A 20,875-nucleotide genomic window follows, 5' to 3' on the forward strand; every position below is an offset into this window, starting at 1 on the left:
GGGACATGCTCCAGCCCCTCCAGGTCCTTCTGGGAGGGAGGGACCCAACCCTGACCCCAGCATTTGAGGGGCAGCCCCATCAGTGCCCAGCACAGGGGCACGGTCACTGCCCTGCTCCTGCTGGCCACACCAGTCCTGATACAAGCCAGGATGCCCTTGGCCCTCTTGGCCACCCGGGCACACTGCTGGCCTCTCTGGGGGCATCCCAGTACTTTTCCCAAACTCCACCTCCGAATTGAACCCTTACACAAGTGTCCCAAAGCAACCCCTGCAGGGAGGCAGGGAATTCATTACTTGCTGCAAGCAACGTTTTCAGCCACAGCAAAGCCGATGTCCCCAGCCCGGAGCTCGCAACGAACTGGCTCCCGCTTTGCACAGAGGAGCCTCCGCAGAGCAAAATTAGCATGGGGAAATAGCAAAGCCCTGAAGAGCCCGTGCTCCCCCGGCCCCGCACTCACTATCTCCACCTGATGGAAGCGCCATCCTTTGATGGATATTACTTTGGAAGCAAAATTTCCCTCCCAGCAGCTGGCACGTGAGATAACGACAGCCAGCACAGGCAAACTGCAAGGGGAGGAGGAGGAAAGGGGGGAGGAATCAGCCTCCCTGAAAAGTAGCTCCAACTCCATCGCAGCTTCGGAAAAAACCCAAGTTATTTAGAAAAAGCAAAGCCCATGCATTTTTATTTGAAGGAGACAGTATCAGAGGAGACAAGCTATTCTACAGCTGCAGGGGAAAGAGCTAAGACACAGGTGAATGCAAAGCAGCCACAGGCCCCAGGGCTTATCTAAAGCCCTGGTTGCAAACAAGGCATCCCAAAATACTTGATGCTTTGGGTGCCACTTGCTGCCTTTGGACAGGGGGTGCTCGTAATCTGCTCCGAGAGGGCTGGCTGGGTGTACAGGGATGTGCGAAGGTGCTTTGACCTCTCCTTGCCTTTGAAGGAGCCGAATGCATTCCCTGCATCGTGATCACCCTACTGTTTGGAACGTCAGGAAGGAAAAGGAATATTAAAAAAAAACAACTTTTGCAGAGAGGGAATCAGCAAGGCTTTTGGTCAAGGCAGCTGCTTCACTAGAACCCAACTCCACTTCGGAAGAGTAATAACTATTATTATTATTAATAATAATAAAAAATTAATAAAGCTGCCACAGGAGTGATCTATTTCCCCGAGCCCAGCACACGGATCCCCCCACGACCTGCCCCAGCAAACAGCCCTCCCCGGCCCCAAAGAGGATCCCTGGCATTGAGGATGCTTGAAAAAAATAAGGAATCTTCCTGAGATGCCACTCAACAGCAAAGGGAAGAGCAGGCACCAGCAGAAAGACTTGGTGGGACCATGTCTCAGCAGGGCACTTAATCACAGGCTGTCCCTTAAACACCTGCTTAAATCCTTTCCTCTCCAGTAAAGTGCTCCAGTGCCGAGCCCCGCTGCGTTAAGTACTTTCCCCAAGAAGTCATGGCCAAACTAGAAATATTACAACATTTCTGAAACACTTCCAAAACACAAAGGAGAACTTTCCCCCCCTGCATCCCCTGCCCGCGGAGCGCGTTAAGGCAGTGCTAACAAACAGCCGCCGGTATGGATTTGATGCTGCGATGGGCAAGAGCAGCTCAGCCAGCGCTGAAGCAGCCAGATCTTCTTTAGACATCAAACACCCCAGCAGAGGATCAAGCCGCTGCCTTTCCCCCTATCCCTGCCACCCTCTTTGCTCGGGATATTTCGGTCTCCTCCCCAGCCCATCCCGCTCCGCAAGCTGCCGAAAGCAAGGCTGTCTCCAGGCGGAAGTTATGTACTCGCTTAACGTATATATTAATACACATATCGACTTTCCTGGTGTCAGTCGTTATCAAGATTTATTCAGCCTGATGGCCTCTTATTGATTGCGGAGGAGTGTATTCCCACGGGTCAATCAATTCTGATCCAGCCTGTGGCGTGAAGTCAATACCTATTTATTATATGATCTACGAGCTCCATTACTTTAACTGCTGGGAATGGGGAAATGCAGCAGCAGAAAGTAAAAGGAGGGAAAAGAACCAAGAGGCAGAGCAGGAGGTGCTGGTTTGGCTCCCAAAGCGGGTGCTTGAACATAGGGAGGGTTAGAGGAGACAGAACCTCATGGCTTCTGCTCCCAAAATCCACCCACAAGCAGGGAGAGAAGGGCCAGACCTGAAAGGCATCTCGGAAATGCCCAGCTCCAGGACGCGTGGCTCCAGCCCGACATGGAGGAAAACAATGTGGATGCTCTGTGCCTCAGTTTCCCTCTTGTCAAGTGGGATTTAGCGCTCCTACTTAACTCTCCAGGGCAGGAAAGAAGGCTGATGGATGCATTCTGAGATCGTTGGGCTGCAGTGAGGAGGAACAGCCAATTTGTTGTTCATTAAAGCCCGACCAGCCAACATTGCTCCCTGGAGAGACCAAGGGGCTGGCTGCAAGCAGCACGCACCAGCTTGTGCAGCCCGGCCCGGCCCCATGGAACACCCATGGGGGGAACCCGAGCAACCCCAATCTGTTTTGTCTTACATGCGATGGCTTACACCCTTCCCCATTTACATCCCAGTCCCGTTAAATATCCACTCTGCCCCCAGCTTCCCAAGCGCTAAGATTCACAAGCCCCAGATCCTTCACAGCTGAGCCAGGACACCCTAAATGTCAGGAGGTTTGGCATGGGGAGAGGCTTGGAAGAGCCAAGCTTTGTCCAGAGCTGCCCCAAGTTTAAAGCCAAGCTTTGTTCAGAGCTCCCCCATGCCCACAGGGAACGGGGTCCAGGGATGGGAGAGGATCCCCTGTGAGGAGCCGGGCTTGTCCCTCCCAGCAGCAGAGCAAAGCGTTAGACATTGCCAAAAGCCGGCAGAGAAATAAATGATAAAATCAAAACAAACCCCAACATTTAGCCCATGCGGTGCAGGAAAGTGATCTTGTAGGATACAGCCGTAGCATCTCAGATATTCTTCCCATCCCTCGCTCTCCCACCCTCCCTATTAATTCGTGGCAGGTAATCTGCTCCCTGTTATTAAAGTTATATAAAGTTTGCTTTACCATGGAGGAAAAAGAGCAATCATTTCAGCTTTGGTATCTCACATGAGAGAGGGCCTGGGTTTGCATTCACCCTCGGCACTCGGCTCCCCCCCACTAACCACCGGCTCCAGGAAAGGGTTTGGGAAATACTCCCTCTCTGGCAGAAATACTCCAAGTTCCTCTGCTGAAAGGCACCTTCGACAAATTAATTCTCTTTATATAGTCCTGCCATGGTCAAGCTTAATTCCTAATGTTATTCAATGTTCTTCTTCATCTTCCTGGTGCATACAGGGCAGGGACATAAATCACAGCCGCGCAGCCCCGGGTGGGATCGCCAGCAGCCGTTAAGTTGGCTCCCGGTCGCACCCTGTAAATCTGGAGTCACTCTGGCATCGCTCAGCAACAAAAGAGGGGCCAAAACCCCGCCAGAAGCATCTCAGGGTGCAAATCCCTAGGTCTTTGCACGGCCTGCTAGCACTGCATTTGAGTTTTAAGTGAAAAACAAGTAATCTTCTTAGAAAAGCCGCACCAAATCCCCCACGCAAGTCAGCGGGAGCTCAAAGCACAGGCAAGCTCCGGCTCCAACCTCCTCTCTCCTGCCTTTCAGACCTGCTAACCCGGCTCCCTTCTTGCAAACAACATTCCCAACCAACAAGAGCCATTGGTGTCCCCCACAAAGCTACACCCAGCGTGCTGATCCCCCCCACTTTATTAGAGACTTGATGAGACCCAAGAGCTTTGGGAAGGATCAATAAGCATTAACACACCCCCCCCCCCTTTTTTTTTTCTCCCCAGAAGGAACACCCAGAATCCTAAAACCTGGTAGTTTCTGCAATCCATTACCTTCGTGGGTGGCTCGAGCCATTTTAATATCATTAGAAAACTGGTAGACTTTGTCCTTTGAAGGACCTCCTGGGTGGCTGAGGCTTTACCTCCCCTCCCCACGCTGCCACCGACGGGGCCGGGACCAGGAGCCCTGAGGAGCTGACATGAGCTTACCCAGGCCTGGCTTTGTCTCATTCAACACCAGCAAAACCAACTTGTCATTTGCCTGCACAAGTGACATTTTTTCAGTCCTTTCATTTCCACCGGGCCAAGGACTTTGATGCCGTTTCGTGCTATCCATTATGCAGCGCTCAAAGCGCCAAGGTTCACATTCACTCTTGCTCAAGACTAATTAAGATGAATGTTAACTGTCCCCACCGCTCATTACCCAAGAGAAAATCTATTAGCGGCGCTGATGGAAGCGCTCTTTGGAGTCACCACCTCCCATTGCCAAAAGACGCGGGATTGCTTCCTTCCCTTTCCAACCCAGACGGTCGCATTAAGAGACAACTCAAGAATCATAGACTGACAGAATGGTTTGGGTGGGAAGGGACCTTTAGAGGCCACCCAGTCCAATACCCCTGCCGGGAGCAGGGACATCTTTAACTCCACCAGGTTGCTCAGAGCCCCATCCAACCGGACCTTGAACATTTCCACGGATGGGGGATCTCCCACCTCTCTGGGAAACCTGTGCCAGTGTTTCACTACCCTCAGCATAAAAAAAATAAAATTCTTATATCTAGTCTAAATCTACCCTCTTTTAGTTTAAAACCTTGTCCTAGCGATACAAGTCTGTCCCCACCTTTCTTATCAGCCCTCTTTAAGCACCGAACGGCCACAGTCAGGTCTCCCTGGAGCCCTCTCTTCTCCAGGCTGAACAACCCCAACTCTCCCAGCCTGTCCCCATAGCAGAGGGGCTCCATCCCCCTAATCATTTTTGTGGCCTCCTCTGGCCCCACTCCAGCAAGTCCCTGTCTGTCCTGCACTGGGGACCCCCAAGCTGGATGCAGGGCTCCAGGGGGGTCTGACTGGAGCAGAGTAGAGGGGCAGAATCCCCTCCCTTGACGCTGGCCACGCTGCTCTTGATGAAGCACAGGGCAGGTTTGGCCTTCTGGGCTGCCAGCGCACATTGCTGACTCATAGCTAGCTTTTCGTCCAGCAGTACCCCCAAGTCCCTCTCCACAAAGCTGGTCTCCATCCCTTCATCCTCCAGCTTGTATTGATACTGGGGGTTACCCCAACCCAGGTGCAGGACCTTGCACTTGGCCTTGTTGAACCTCATGAGGTTCCCATGGGCCCACTTCTCCAGCTTGCCCAGGTCCCTCTGGATGCCATCCCATCCCTCAGGCACATAAACCGTACCGCTCAGCCTGGTGTCATCTGCAAATGTGCTGAGGGTGCACTGGATCCCACCATCTATATCACTGATGAAGATATTAAGCAGCCCTGGTCCCAATCACCTGGCCACACCAATGGTTAATGCAGCGAAAATCAGAGCCAAAGCATCGTGCTGTCGGCAAGCCACTGCCTCAGTTTCCCCTCCCAGCTTTTGCCCATGGGCTGTGGTGTTTGAAGAGGGACATTACTTTCTGCTAATGAGACAATCCTTGAATATCACAAGCAAGCAGGAAGGAAAACGTAGGGACATGAAAAAGTAAAAATAAATCTGTCTATAAATAACCCCCCTCCGGCAGCACCGGGCGGCACGGAGTGGTAAAGTCCCTTCCAGGGACGGGCAGCTGCTTCCAGCGTGCCGGCAGAAAACCAGAGATTTCTTTAACAGCTACAAGAAATTGCTCTTTTCTTGGTGGAAAAAATCATCCTCGAGCGACCACCTCGGGACACCCAGAAGAAAAGGGGCCTCTTCCGCACACAGCCCATTTGGCCCCAGGGATGCACGGGCGGAGGAGCAGGTGAGGAAATTTGGGAAGCCTGGATTTGTGTCTGCAATCAGCCCCACCAGACAGCTGGGGCTGATTTTCCCCCCTCCAAGCAAAGCCTGGTTTAAAGTTATTCCCGCAAACCCACACGGAATACTCAAGTCCCTTTAGAAAAATCCTGTTTGAAGAGCAACGCTCTCCCCTGCGCAGGATCACCAGCCTCCTCTCCTCCCCCAGTGCCACATCCTGGACCGTTCCCCCGATTCCTTGACCATTCCCAGTCCAGTTCAGCCACACTGTCCTCTTCCCAGACTCATTCCCTGCAACACCCGAGCAGCAGCTCCCATCCGTGCTGTGGCAGAAGAGTCCCCAGGGCTGTCGTATCCCTTTGGAAAGACCAAAAAGCAGAGCTAGATAAGGAAACGTGCACGGGATGGAGACCTCCGCATGGCAAGAAGACTTTTCCCCACAGGAGATGCTCAGAGATGTCTCAGGCAGCCCCCAAAAACGTTCAACCAAGGATAGACCAGATAAGGACTGCAGGCACAAGGGCCAGGGAGCATCCCTGCACCGTTGCCCTGGGAAATGCAAGGGGTGCTTTGCCCCAAGAGCCCTGGAGGTGCCTCTGGGGGAAGCACCAGCAAACCAGAGCCTCAAAGGGGAATAAATTACGTCTGGAAATTACCTCAGGGCTAAGGGATGTGCACTCATGCAGTCCTGGGCTTCCCAAAAATTCCGCCAAAACTGAGCCCCCTTCCAGATCCCCCTCAGTTTTCCTGCATCCTCATGGCCAGCCCACCCCCAGCACTGGACACAAGCTGATCACACCCCAGAAATCCCAACAGGAGAAAACCAGGTTTCCAGTTACAATTGAAAAACTCTCGTGATGTGGATTCAGCCTTCGAAGAATACAGCTAAAAGCGGGTTGCCCATTGGAGGCAAAGAGCAGGCACTTCTTGGCGACACTGCGAGCACAGGTTATATTTAGGGCAATCCAATAAAGCTGTGCTTTGACCTTAAAAAAAAAAAAAGGGACTGAACACAGCTGGGAAGGAAAGCGAGGCGAGCAGCGTGCTTTGCAGCCCTCATATTAATGCATCAAGCCACAGCAGCGCACATATTTATTTTGTCAAACTGTCAAAAATGGCACCTTTATGGTTTTATATAAAGAGGCATTAGAATAGAAAATACTTTGTAGCTTAAAAAAATAAAAAGAATATATTGCCCAGGTTTTGATACTGAATAGGATTGAAAAGCTGAGCAAAGAGGGGCTGCAAAGGGATCGTGGGGTGGAGCGGGACGGAGAAGCTGCGTTTTCCTCTGGATAGAGGCAGCAGCGCTCCCCGATCTAACGCATGGATGGGGTCTCTGACGCATCGATCAATATGTGTGTTTGCACACTTTTCAAAAAGCTTTTGGCCTGAAGCCAGCTAAGAGACAGAGAGCTGAAACGCTGCACAATTTTCCCAGGTGACTGTTTTTTGGTCCAAAATATAAAGCATACTTTTTACCAGTCCCCAACTGGGGCAAGCCAGCCCCCGTTTGGGATCATGCCCTTTCTGGAGGATGCAGCTTCCGAGCCAAATGCAGTCTGTGAACCCACCAGAGCAGGGAGCTGGCGATGGCATGAGGAGCCACAAATTTGGGTTGAAATCCTTTGCTCTGGAGCAAGGAGGGGAGCAGAGCAAAGCCCCCATCCCAGCACCCGCAGAGCCACCCCAGCTGGGACTGGGGGGCCGGGATGTGCCACTTCCAAGGGGACATTAGGAAGGGGCGATGCAATATTTCATTGCTAGTGGCTGCCAGAAGCGTTGCCATTTCAGTACAGGCTTTTTGAAATGCTGCCAGGAGGAGGATGGAAATTCAACCTCACCTTGGGGAAGCTTCTCCAAGAGAAGGTAACCCATAGTGGGATGCAAAGCGGCACTGCATCAAGCCCCGTGGCTGAACACATGGTCTGGAGGTGAGGGAAATAACCCAATACCCAGAAATAAATGTATTTCGTGTGACAACAGCGGCTCTGGGAGCAGCTGCAGCCCCCCCACCTGGAGGCCAGCAGGGATTTTGTGATTGCCCACCCACGCGGGGAGTACGCTGGGATACTTGGTGCTGCTTCAGCAGGGATGCTTGCTGCCGCGTTTCCCACCAGGCGCACGGGTGACGGTGGGTACGTGGCAATTCCCTGACACCGAAGCAGCTCTGGAGGTGTTTGAGATGGCTTGGGAGACCCCAAATCCCAGCTTGCTTCCCAAGCAGCTGCGAGAAGCCCCCTCCAGCAGTCTCATTCCCACACCCGCATTGTCCCCAGGCATCGCCAGCCGCCCAGCCAGCAGCTCTTCAAGCCCCCAGGCTCCCTCCCCCGGCCCCATCCCAAACTCACTCATCAGTCCCATACCCAATTTTGTGTGCAATAGAGACGACAGCTTTGGGAAAGGAAGGAAACGTTCCAGGAGACCGTGACTTATCTTGCAAGGTTTTCCACAACCTCAGGAATGAGGAGACCCCCATGGACAAACTCTGGTCTCATCAAGCGCTAGGTCTCTTTGCAAGCACCCACTTTTCCCACCTCTGCTGCCCTTCTGGCCGTCTCACAGACCGCCGGACCTAGCACTTGCACCCGCCTGAGCCTTCAGACACTGGAGCTGTTTCCACAGCACCAAGTTATTCATGAACCCTGGTCTCCGCAAGTGGCCCTCTGCTTTATGCAATTAGAGGCTTTTCTGCACCGTAGCGGCACTCGAGCAGGGTCCAAACCTCATCACCCATCCAGGTACCTCACCGGGGCACCATGCAAAAAAAAAAACAACAACCAAACCAAACAAAATAAACCACCAAAAACCAAACCAAACCCAGAACAGGAGCTGCCAATCCCACCAGGTTACATCCCTCCTGGTTCAAACAACTCATTCCTGTCTTAAGCTCCACTTCTACAAGGAGCTGAATCAGCCTGGACTCGCTTAAATGGGTTTGCTATTTGCTTCACAGCATGAATCACAGCAGATGGAGGGGATCCCTCTGAGATGGAGGGGATCCCTTTGCTAGGGCAGGGAGGCATGGCCAACCTTGCCTCCTGGTAATGTTCAACTGCAGGAATGTGTTTTGGAAAGAAAAAATTATTCCGGCTGAGCACACAGCGTCAGAGCTTACCTGGTGATGATGGCGAGGTGGGGAGGGCTCATGCAAGCTCCCATGAAGAGCACCACGTTCTCATGCCGGGTCTGCCGGTACGCCATCACCTCCCTCTTGAAGGCCTTCAGCTGGTCCTCGTTGTCCCGCTCGATGTCAATGAGGCGGATGGCCACCTCCCCGTGCCAGCGCCCGTGAAAGACCTGCCCGAAGCGGCCCTTTCCAATAAGCTCACCAATCTCTAGCTGCTCGAAGGGGATGTCCCACTCCTGGAGGAAGATGCTGGTCTGGCTGGCCTTGCGAGGGAAATTGCGGGCGGAGAGGAGCGAGAGGTTCATCTCTTCAAAGTCGTCCTCTGACTCCTGCGCCTCCTCAGTGGAGAAAGTGGGCAGAAACCCAGATTTTGCAGGGAGGCATTTATTTACCCCAGGGTTAAATAGAAGACAGCGACACACTGGGGCATTTAATTCATTTGTCCAAGCAGCGTTTCATCCTACCCCTGCCGAGCTGTGCTCTCCTAATATCGGCTGGTCCCAACCCAGCACCCAGTCTGCAGCCCCCAGCCTCCCAGAACAGGTCTGGCTTTTCCCTTGACGCTCTGATTAGGCTTTCTACAGGATTTCCACTGCCCAATTAAAAGCCGCATCCTCATCCTCGCCCTTCACCCCTTCCCTTCCACCACGTTTTTATTGCATCCCAGAAAAGCTCATGGAATTATAAACTTGAGGGCAGACACGAAGCCCATCAGGGTTCCTCTTCATGGGGAAGGGACAGGAATTGATTCAGTGATCAGCAATTTCACCGTGCAGATGCTAAACTTCTCTGGTTCCTGCGAAACGTGCCCCAAGATGTATATAAAATAAAGGCCGGTTAAGCAGAGGAGCGAGCCCAGCCGTCTCACCTCCGAGGTGGGCTCCACTTCAATTTGAAGCAATGGGTTTCCTTCCAAGCTGTTAAAAGAATTACTGAATTACCACCAGGTAAAAACACGGTTAGGTGGGGAGCACATGCAAGCGCCAAGTGCTGCATCCCGCAGCATCCCTCTGCACCAGGACTGAGGGGATTGGGGTGGCGAAGCACCAGGCTCATTGCAAATTTGGGAAAGCAACCCCCCCACACCCCCACCCTGGCTGCCTCCACCCCCGAGGATGGCCCTGGGTGCTCCCAGGGGAGGGTTGATGATAGCAGGGATAAGCAATAGTAATTATTGCATTAATTAATATCAGACACATGAAGTTCCAGGGTGGATTTGGTGATGGGGGAGCACACGACCAGGCTTCCACCCCGTCACCCAAAGCACGGGGTGCAGAGGATGCACCGTCACTGGGTGCCCCGGGAGGCGTCACCCCCAGCTAAGCTGGGGTAGGGGACAGATATACACCCGTGCAGCTTTTGACCACATCAAGGCCATGCTGGGGCACGTGCTCACAGCTTTCTACATGGTTCCTAAGATCAGAATTACCGTCCCAGCGAACACCAGCCAAAGTAACAAGCACAGCTGATTAGCAGCCAGAAGTGAAGACATTGGGGATTTCAATGTTTTTTGAGAAGTGGGGGTTTCAAGGACCCTCCCTGAAGTAAGAGCACCCCAATTGGTCTTGTTTCCCAGCCCCCTGGGCCAGGAGTTCCTCTTTTTCTTCTCTGCTTATGCAGCACCACCAGGTCCATGACCAGGGTCTCGCTGCACCTGAGAGCAGGGAATTATGGAAATTCCATGGGGAAGATCAGCTGGAGCAGCTATGGTGGTTTTGAGGATAATATAAATATTATAAATTATTATTATCAATAATATGAATAACAGCATCCCCTCCCAGAGTCAGCAAGGATCACAGGAGAGGCATAACCCTCCCCAAGCCGCTCGGGTGCGGTGCTCCCATGCTTCTTATCCCATCCCATTGCCACCAAAGGGGGGGGACACAGGAGCATATACAAAAGGAGCCGCCCCTGATGTTTTAAGCAGCATGGAAAACCCAGGTGGATGCAGGCGGCTTCTGCCGCCCATCGCGATGCACGGGCGCTTTGCAGGAGCGGCTGTCTCCTCCCACCTCATCTTGAACCCAGGCACGAATACCTGTCTCCCGAGTATCTGAAGCACGGTCTCCTGTTTAACCCAGCCGAGCCCAGGGTAACCTCAGTGGCTCCCACGGGTTATTTTCAGTTGGGGCGAGCAAGAGGAGAATCACAGATTTTGCATATTGAAAGCTATTTTCCCCACAAAAGCCTGCCAGCCCTATGCCCAATACCTTGCTTTAGGCAGGGAAGGGAAAAAATAAAAACTAAAAGGCTTTGACTTTACCACTTTGCCATTAATTTTCCAGCTGCCAGCCACCAGTGGAGACAGCGGCTCTGTCCCCTTCCCTCCCATCACCTGCCCCAGAAGCGAGACCCACCGGACCCCCCGGCAGTTGCCAATGCAGTTTGGAGAGCGTGGGCGAGCCAGACACAAACCCCATCATAGCCTGGAGCGAGACCTTATCTGTTAAACTCCTAGCTTGTAAAAGTCCTTCCAAAATGGCATTTATGAAAAGGATTGGCAAGCAACCCTGACCTGCAACATGGCTGTGGGATACTGCCGGGGCAGCCCAGGCACCAGGAGCTCGGTGATTCGGATTCAGCAGAGCAGCTCAGACCCAACCTGGCGGGGAGAGCTCGTCCTAACACCAGTTAGAGACTGCACTTCAACACTAATTTCAGTGCCAATTTTATTGGACTTAAAAATATTACAGGTGGGGCTGCAACAACTGCCTGTGCTAAAACTACCTCAAAGGCCCTGGTTTTCTGCTTGGAATTTAGCAAAAGATTAATCGCTTGGGCTTTGGCATCTTGTGGGTTTTGCCTCAGACTGAAAGTAATTTTTTTTCCCCCAAGGGTTATAAATCAATCCCCTGCCCTCTCCTTTCAACCTTTCTCCTCTCCAAGATGTAAGCCAGAGCCGTGAGCTGGGTTAGGGCAGCAGGAGCGCTGGGGGCTCACCACCACCATCCACCCCAACCTGCCCAAAAGGCATCCCTGAGCCCCAAACCAGTCCTGCAAAGCCAGGGGAGCACCCATGGGTGCCTGGAGGAGGCGGGGTGCAAAGGATGCGCTGCCTGGGGAGGGGAAGGTGAAGGCAGCCGGGAGGAGGAAGAGGCGGCACTCACATGGGGTTGGAGTTGACGGGGTGGAGGACCACCTGCGGGGCTCGGGTCGGCGTCTCAGGGACCACATCTGCGGAGGAAAGAGCTGAGTGAGAGCGGGCTGGGAGGCACGAGGAGCCCCTTTCAGCGCCGGGGGCACCCAGGGGAACTAAATCCCACTGAAAACCTCCCTTCGGCCCCAGGTGCGATGTAGTAGCACCCTTAGCTATAGATGGGTATAACTTAGGGCCACCCAGCCCTGCAGCATCTTAGTAGTGCACGGTCCTGCAATAATATCATAGAATCAGAGAATGCTTTGGGTGGGAAGGGACCTTTAGGGGTCACCCAGTCCAACCCCCTGCAGTGAGCAGGGACACCTTTAACCAGATCAGGTTGCTCACAGCCCCGTCCAACCTGATCTTGAATGGTTCCAGGTATGGGGCCTCCACCACCTCTCTGGGCAACCCCTTCCAGTGTTTTGCCCATTCCAGTGTCCTCTATGGGTCTGGGGGAGAAATCCCACCCCAGCGCACCCCCCCTGCACAAATCCAGGCGTTAAGATTGCTGGCCATGCACCCACCCTGCCAGGGGACATCTTGGCACCCTGCGTTACAGGAGAGACTTTGGAAGAGCCTTACCTGGGAAAATGAACTGCTGCTTGTACTTGTAGTAATGGGAAGCTGGAAAAGAGAAAAGGGGGGTTAAACATCAACCAGCAGAGCCGGGCGCTGGAGATGCTCCAACCCGCGCCCAGTCCCGCACCATAAAACATCAGCCCCAGGTCAAGGTTCCCCTCTGGATGACCCAACCTCTTCCACCTCCCTTCTCCCCTCTCTCTCCTCCTTCTCCACCCACAATGGCACGGAGGGTGCCCAAGCCAAGAAAATTAAGACATTAACCCTCCGACAATCTGGCTGGATTATAACTTCATTTCTGCTACCATCAGCTACCACTCTGTACCAGTAATTAACATTTGGAGAGTGCTGGTGTCACCTGCAAAGTCACTGGTGGGATTTGGATGCCTGGTTGCCATCAAAAGCCCTCAGGGTTTGAGTGCTCAGCTCCTGGCCGGCCTTTGGGAACTGCTTGGCATTGCAGAGACACCGAGCGATGGATTTGCAGCTGCTGCCCATTTTTGCCCAATCCAGCCCATCTAACCACACATTTTTGCCGGGCTTCAGAGACGCGTCCTTCCTGGGCTGGCTGCCTCCCTCCTGGCACACCAAAAGGAGCTGGTGGCCATTGGTAGTCCCAGGAGCCGCTGCCCAAAGCCAGGGCTGCAGAAGGGCTCTGGGTGGTGGTACACTCCATTGGCTCCCCCATCACCAGCAGGCAAAACCCAAGGGCTGATTCGACTCACGTGGGTAGGCAGGTCATGGGTATGAAGCAAGACAGAGCTGCTGAGGCCACCTGAGGTTGGCATCAGCTCAGAAGGCACGTTCTCCTTAAGCTTCAAGACCCCAAAGCTTCTCCTCTCCAGCTTTGAGACCCCAAAGACCAACCTCAGCTCTGCAGCAGGACCTGAGCACCCCTGAGCCGAGATCAAAGGAGACGAAGTTAATTCTGCCAGAGAAAGGTCACCGTGTTGCAATTTCCAAGCTCAAATCCTAATCCATGAGATGACCATCTTGATGAGATGAACCACAGAGAACTTCCCACGTGGGCAGATGAAAGCACGCTAAGTCCTGCTTTGTGTCAGATCAGCTCCTGTTCACCACAGGCCTCTGCTCATCACGAGCATAAAAGCAGGGAGCAACCACCCCCGCGAGTTGCCAGGGTCTGATCCTGCCCAGCTCCATCCCTGCTGGGGCTCCTGCCGGCGGCTCCCTGCGCCGGCTCAGCTGCATGTCCAGGTCCCCATAAGGAGATGCTGCTGCCCACTATGGGGGTTACTTCTGTGGTTTCTGCTTTAAACAACATGAAATAACATCTCAGAAGAGCTGCAGGGAGGTCTGTGCTCCAGAAATTCTTTATGATAGGGTCATCAAATGCTGGATACTCTTGTCCCTTCCCTCTAGACCCAAGCAGGGTCCAGGGCTTGCCCAGGGAGCGGTTTGGGGAGGTTAATCACTGCGAGCCTGGCTATCACGCTGCTGAGATGTCAGGATGCTTTAGCTCTATCTGGACCACCACAAACTCGGTTATACTGGCGCGGAAACCCATGCCATGCTCTCAGATTCGCAGCCATGCTGCAGACTTGGAGGCTTGAGGGCTGCGGCTGGCAAAATCCTGAGCTGGGGAGCAGGCGCTGAGCCCCTCCTTGATGGACGGGTCACGCCGCGCCTTGGGGTGCTCAGTGATTCCTTGCAGGTCCTCCAATATCTTCCTCACGCCCTCCAGCATCCCGCCCAAGCCCCAGGCACTCCTGCAGCCCCTCCGGGCATGAGACCCATGTTGTTTGGTTGGTGGGGCTTTTGACAATGTTTGTTATTGTGGTGTTGGATCCTGCCAGTCAAATCCCTCCTCGCCTCCTTCCTCTTCCTCCTCCCTAGCTAAAGGCTTGTCAAGATGGAAGGGAGGAATGACCACGGGTCAGCAGGGTCCATGAAGGTGTTATCTGGTTCTTCTGGAGAAGCAATCCCAACCCTCCTTCCTACCTGGACCAGTTCATTAACCCTGGGGGTTTTGGCATGCAGGAGGGACCCCAACCTCCTGGTTGCTGCCCCTTCAAAGAGGCTTGAGGCCACGGACCAAACAGGGGTCACCATCTCCGGGCCAGCCAGGAGTGTTTCAGGATCTCAGAGATGCGTCAGGGCCATGGCTCACCCTCCTCTCCCTCACCAGGCCCTTTTTGGGAAGAGCTGGAGAGGCAGGCGGGTGAACCCCTCCATGCTGCCAGGAGTGGTGCTGAGCCATCCCCCTCCAGGAAGGGACCTTCGCTGGAACAGCAGCGCTGCTCCAAAGACATCCTGAAGGCAGCCATGCTGGGGTAAGCATTGGTAAGTCCTTAGGCCAGGAGAGGCTTTTTTGGCCATTTAATGTAAATCCTGTGTCCTGCAGCCACCATGACCTCTTCCACCTGCCCTGAAGAGACTGAGCTCCAGGAGCAGATGGGTCCCAGGTACCCAGACAAGACTCGGTAGGACAAGTTACGTCAGACATCCCCCACATCAACTACTCCCTACTATCACCCCACGCTTGCTGCCAACAAGCTTGTTGGAGGCCCATCACCCCAAAGACCCAGCAAAGTCAACCCAAGTTGCCCTTGTAGACTCCCGTTGAGGCAATGCAGCGGGCACACACCATGGAGGAGTCATGCAAGTCATAGCCTCAAGTGCAGCAGGTTGCCCACAAAAGCTGTGCTGGCTCAATCCTTGGAGGTTTTCAGGACCAAACTGGATCAAGCCTTGAGCTCTGAGCCTGCTTTGAGCAGGAGGTTGGACTAGAGGCTCCCAAGCTCACTCCCAACCTGAATTATCCTAAACTCATCTTTGCTGCTCATTTCTGCTTCCAACTTTTCCCCATCCCAGGGTAAATCCAGGCAGGCAAGCAGATGGAGCAGATCCCTACCCTGAGAACACCCCAGGGCATGAGCCCCTCTCACTGGGCAGCCCATGGGCAACCCAGCATTGTACCTGGCAAGTTGAACTGCTTCTGCTGGCGCGGGCACTGCGGGGAGGGGTGCAGGGGGGATGGGGGCGTTGCACTGGGTGGCAGCGGTGGGGCCGGTGAGGAGGGCGTGGAGGAGGTGGTGGAGGAAGGGTTGCTGCTGGAATCTGGCTGGTAGGGTACCGGGATGTGGTCCTGCAGAACACAGGGAAGGAGAGAAGAAGAGAGGAGCTGGTGAGATCAGTGCCAACCAGTGCCACCCCAAGGTACTCCAGCACAGAGGACTCCGGGTGACAAATGAGAGCTGCACAGGTCATCCCAGTCCTCCGATTCCAGAAGCCCTAGAAAACCAGAGCCCCAGCCTCGCCTTTTTCAAAGCCATCTGTATTCACAGTTTGTACCAGAAATGGGGCTCCTTTCCCATTCTCCATGCCACACACCCATGTAGGGTGTTGAGGGTTCTCCAAATCCTGCCGGCTCTGCAGAGCCATGGCCACACCAAGACCAGAGTTGGGGGCCACATGCCTGGGGCTCAGGTCCTCAGAGCCATCGAGGATTTGGCAGCTTCTGCTGATATCCTCTGAGCCAAAATCCAGCACCTTGCTTGGAGCAGGGGGGCTGAGCTGAGGCAGATTTGAAAGGATCAGCCAACGCATCCCAAGACATCCCTTGCCCTTCGTTGACCCTTCCTAATCAAGGCAATGATGGCAGTTTTGGGTGTAGCTCTCCAGGGCACACTGCAACGGGTGAGGAAGAGCCACGTGGGAGCAGAACCTGCCTGGATAAGGAAAATTAAGGCAAGAATTTCCCACCTTGCTCGTGACCTTGCTGCCCAGCTCAGAGACACTTAGCAAGGTCTGACCTTCGGCAACATTGAGTGCTCCCATCCCCAGGCAGCTGCACGCACAGCAAGATCCCTCCGAGGTTAGAAGATCTGCACGAGCCTCCCCCAGAAGGTAATTTTGTCCAAATTAACTCATTTTTTAAGTCAGGTGGGCTTTCCAGGAAACCCATGTACATTTTACATAGACCATCCTGACAGGCATGACAAGCTTGGCCAGGTAAAATTGGTTTTTAAACCAGCACCAAAGGCCGTTAACAATAAGATTTCATGGGTATTCACAGCAAATGGGGCATCGCTGAAGAAACGCTTTTAGAAACACCAAAGTAAGAAGGGGCCACTATTGCATAAACTACATATATAGAGGAAATGTTAACCAGAATGGGATGGCTCAGGTGAAAGCCATATATATATAATGCTATATGAGAGAGAGAGAGAGAGAGTGCATCATCACGCTCTGGATAGAGAAAAGCTAAGAAAGGTGGAAGGACAGCACGGCAGAGGCAGGAGAAACAGGGCTGATGCCCTTCGCGCCCAAAGCCTTTATCAGTGAGCTGAGTCACTTCCCCGGTGCCCTCTAATAAAATGAAATAAATCACTGGAAGGACCAACACTAAAGAGAAAAACGCATCTCTTTTTTTTAATACCTGCAGTAGTTCTCCAGCCTCAAAAAGCCATTTGTCCCACCCCATAACCATGTTACACTCAGGATTTCCTAAGAGATTTAGGTTGAAAAACTGCATCCAAGGGAGCATCATCTGCTACCCAGCTTTTACTGAGAGCCAGAAGATGCTGAGGTGCGGGAGGAGCTGCGGGGTCCTGCCAGGCTTTGGGAAGCCAGGGTTTTGACGACCCGCTCCCCATCACCCTGAGGATTTCCCTCACTTCGAGCGCTTCCAGCCTGCAAATACCTCACCCTACGCTACCCCGGCCGCCCGAAAGAAGTTTTCCACTGAAAGGCAACAGGCTCTAAATTTCCTCAGAAATAACTCCATGCCAGTTTTATTGCTATTAATGTGGGCAAGCCAGGCACACTGTCAGGTCTGACCAGCTTTGCCAGGGACGCAATCAAATTCTAGGCTGCTTTTATTTGTAATGATAAATCTGTTCTTCAGGGAAGTCTCAGGTGGCAGCACAGACCTCTATCCACCCCAAATTCAGCTTAGATCTGGAGACTGAGAGGCCACAATGGAGCAGGACTGGTGGGGCACAGGCTTTTTAGAAAGCCCTGATACCATTTTATTTTTAGAAGAACGAACCTTGGCAGATGCAACCCACAGCGGGGAAACCCAAGAGGCGAGAGGTTCGCAGCTCCGCTCACGGTGCGGCTCATCCTGCCTCAACACCAGGCTCACACTTGCTCCACTCCTTTGATTAGCACCAGTCTGTGAGATTATTTTTTTTTTTCTTTAATTTAAGCCCCCGAGCAGGTTTCTAGGCAGCTCCTACCCTGTCAGTCCCATAGCAGTGGGTGCGCATGGAGATGCACGGAGCTACCTTCAAGGCTTGGTCCTGGCAGCTGGCTGCGGGGCTGGGAGATGCCCCATCCTGGGGACAACTCACTCGTTCCCTCCTGTCCCACGCGCAAGGTGGGGGGACAGCCTATTTTGCTCTTAAATTCCTTCTAGAAGTGACTTGCCAAGCTGTGCTCCCACCCAGCAAACGGGATCAGTGCTCCAGGGAAGGCCATGCCCTGGGAAAGCTGCTCCGGCCTCGTGCAAGGAGCATCCCCGCTGGGGGAGCCGAGGCCAACGAGGTGGCTCAAGCGACCCAACTCAGGTGGCATTTGAAACTGCCACTGGCTTTGGCACCCTCGTCTGCAAAAAGAGGAGCTGCACACAAGGAACCAGCAAAAGCCACGGATATTTCGGGGTGGGGCCAAAAAGCATGTTCAGGGCTGGGGGGGCGCAGCTCACCTTGTTGAGTTTGTTGGTTTTGGGGAGCGTCTGGCTGACGTGCAGGTCCGAATACCTAGGGGGTTTCCGCAAGGGGTTGTTGATATCGCAGGGCACTGACTCTGTCCGGACTAACCTTGCTGGATTAAGAAGGGAGAGAGGGGAAAAGGGGGTGGAGAGGAGGGGGAGAGAGATTGAGAGACATCAAAGCTTTGAAGGAGCACTCGGGGTCACCCTGCACTTGCAAACCGCTCGTGAATCGCTCTCCAAAGCGATGCCCCGTGGCACCTCCAGCCGCTCGGCTCCTGCCCCGGGACGGCAGCCAGCCTTCACGTTCCCCCAGCACCCAGGCTACAGCCAAACCCCCCAGGAATGTAGGGGGCTTAGAGCCCCCCGCAGCAGGATGCGAACTGCACCCTTCTCCCCCCGCTGAGGGGCTGCAATTCAGGGAGGCTCAGCAGCCACCGCAGCCACCCCACGAGCCAGGGGATCGGCCAGCCGGCTCCTGCCCCGGGACGGCAGCCAGCCTTCACGTTCCCCCAGCACCCAGGCTACAGCCAAACCCCCCAGGAATGTAGGGGGCTTAGAGCCCCCCGCAGCAGGATGCGAACTGCACCCTTCTCCCCCCGCTGAGGGGCTGCAATTCAGGGAGGCTCAGCAGCCACCGCAGCCACCCCACGAGCCAGGGGATCGGCCAGCATCAGGAGGAGGCACCATCCTCTTCCTCACCACAACTTTTCAGGGCGGGGGGAAGGAGCTGGCTCAGAGCATCCTGCTCTTGGTGGGGAGATTTTTGGGGGGTGAAAGCCAGCCTACAGCCCAGGGGACTGGGGAACAGGCTGGCTGCAGGACAAGGCATTTAAGAGGTTTTTTTTTTTGGGGGGGGGAGCTATTTCACTGATGCTGGGGCTGCCCCAAAGCCACACTGCTCCATGCTCCCGTGCTAAAACACACAGCGGGCAGCTCCAGCTCTTGCAACGTCGCAGACCGCAGCCATAACCCCCAATTTCTGCCCCCGGCAGCGCTGGATGCTGCTTTCCCTGCCTCTTGGTCAGGGTTTGCAGCAGCTTGGAGCATGATGGGGGGGGTTCTTCAGCCCCTTCCGCCCATATTTACTACAAGCAAGGGCATGGGGACCAGAGCGGAGGCTGCAAAATCGCCCTCCTCCAAGTCACAGCAGCCCTGCTCGCCTTGCAAGGTGCCACCAGCGCAATGCATTTCCTCGCCATTAAACCGATGACTGCATTTTTAGTGGTATTTGATAGACAATAACAGCCTGAAGAGCTCAAAATTCAAGGCAATGGTAATTGGAAGCATTTCCCTTAGGCAGTCGCAGTCCTCTGGCCATCGGGGAGCGCTCGGCCAAAATCTGGAAGAAAAGAGGTGGGAAGCGACGCCCGTCGTCCTGCTGCAAAGTTCTCCCTCCTCTGTGGATTTTTAGGATGGGCTCTCCCGGAGGAGAGCGGGATAAGGCAGCTCCAAAAGCACCACGAGCATCTGCAGGGGCACGGCCGCATCCCCGTTGCGGGGACCCCCATGCACCGACAGCGCCGCGGGAGATTTCGGGTCCCACGCGTCCACCCTAAGCTCTCAACGGTAGCAAAAGGCTAAAACCTGTTGCACTTACCCCGTGCGGTGGGGAATCTGAAAAGAAAAGGAGGCAGGGGAAGGGTGGGTGGAAGTGGTTTGCAATGCAAATCTGCCTCGCCCCGAACGGCTCGTCTCCCTACAAGCGGAAAAAACGGTGGGTAAAATTTTCACAGAGCGCCCAAGCGGTTCGGGAGCCTCCGTCCCACCGGCCGTCAGCGAGGGTTGGGCTCCCGAATCGCCTGGGGGGCTTTTGAAAGTTTTACCTGGCGGCAACATCCACGGAGGCAGAAGGGGGAAGAAAGGCCCTTACCTCCGCGGTGGATGATCAGCAGGTGACACGGAGGGGCCTCTTTGGTGCATTTGTTGTGGCACTTGAGCCTGAGGAACGGAGAAAAAGGCGTGAGAAGGGAGGGTGAAGGGGATGTGGAACAGCACAGCACAGCCAAAGGGATGCGGCTCGGAGCAGGGAGCATCACTGCAGACTGGGGACCCTTCCTCCACCCGGAACGATGAGCTCGATGTAATATTTTGGTTGTGCACAGCCCCTGGGTGCTCGCTGCCCGAGGCGGCAAACCCTGCCCGATCCCTGTGGTCCTGCAGCATATCCTCGGGAAGACCCACCATTCCCAAGCCACCCCCCCGGGCTGCGGACACAGGGATAAGTGGGATGCACGTTGTCAGAGCATCAGGGCTGTTGGCTGGCAGGCTCCAGGGGCCGCATGCCCTTGGCAAACGAGAGCCACAGCGGATGCCTCTGCCCCGATGGAGGGGTGCAGGAACCCCCAAACCAGCTCTGCCAGGGGGAGGGGGGGCTGCCCGGCTCCCCCCTTTTCTGCCAGCTGTGGGGGACCAGGCACCCACCAGCCAGCTCCAGGATGCCCAAAATTGTCATTTTTTTGCCAGCCTTGGCTGAAATAAAAGGAGCAAAGACCCTCGCTCGGGGGAAAGCCATTTCCCCCTGCCCACCACCCAGCGCTAATGCTGCTTTATGCTTAATTAAAATCAGGGGCAGCAGAGGGGAAGGAAGTGGCTGG

General features: G+C 54.3%; 1 protein-coding gene across 1 annotated transcript in view; it reads right to left on the minus strand.

Moving 5' to 3' along the window:
• KSR2 (kinase suppressor of ras 2) overlaps window positions 1–20,875 on the minus strand; it is a 98,540-nt gene that overhangs the window by 37,282 nt on the left and 40,383 nt on the right. Inside the window, exons 8-15 of the mRNA XM_035898370.1 lie at window positions 20,152–20,219; window positions 19,879–19,977; window positions 18,273–18,391; window positions 15,542–15,710; window positions 12,605–12,646; window positions 11,991–12,057; window positions 9,744–9,800; window positions 8,872–9,231 (exon numbers count right to left, since the gene is read on the minus strand). Coding sequence (XP_035754263.1) covers window positions 8,872–9,231; window positions 9,744–9,800; window positions 11,991–12,057; window positions 12,605–12,646; window positions 15,542–15,710; window positions 18,273–18,391; window positions 19,879–19,977; window positions 20,152–20,219 — 981 coding nt within the window. The remainder of the gene's footprint in view (window positions 1–8,871; window positions 9,232–9,743; window positions 9,801–11,990; window positions 12,058–12,604; window positions 12,647–15,541; window positions 15,711–18,272; window positions 18,392–19,878; window positions 19,978–20,151; window positions 20,220–20,875) is intronic.

The sequence above is a fragment of the Egretta garzetta genome, unplaced genomic scaffold, assembly GCF_000687185.1.
Source record: "Egretta garzetta isolate BGI_Z169 unplaced genomic scaffold, ASM68718v1 scaffold7, whole genome shotgun sequence".
NCBI lineage: Eukaryota > Metazoa > Chordata > Aves > Pelecaniformes > Ardeidae > Egretta > Egretta garzetta.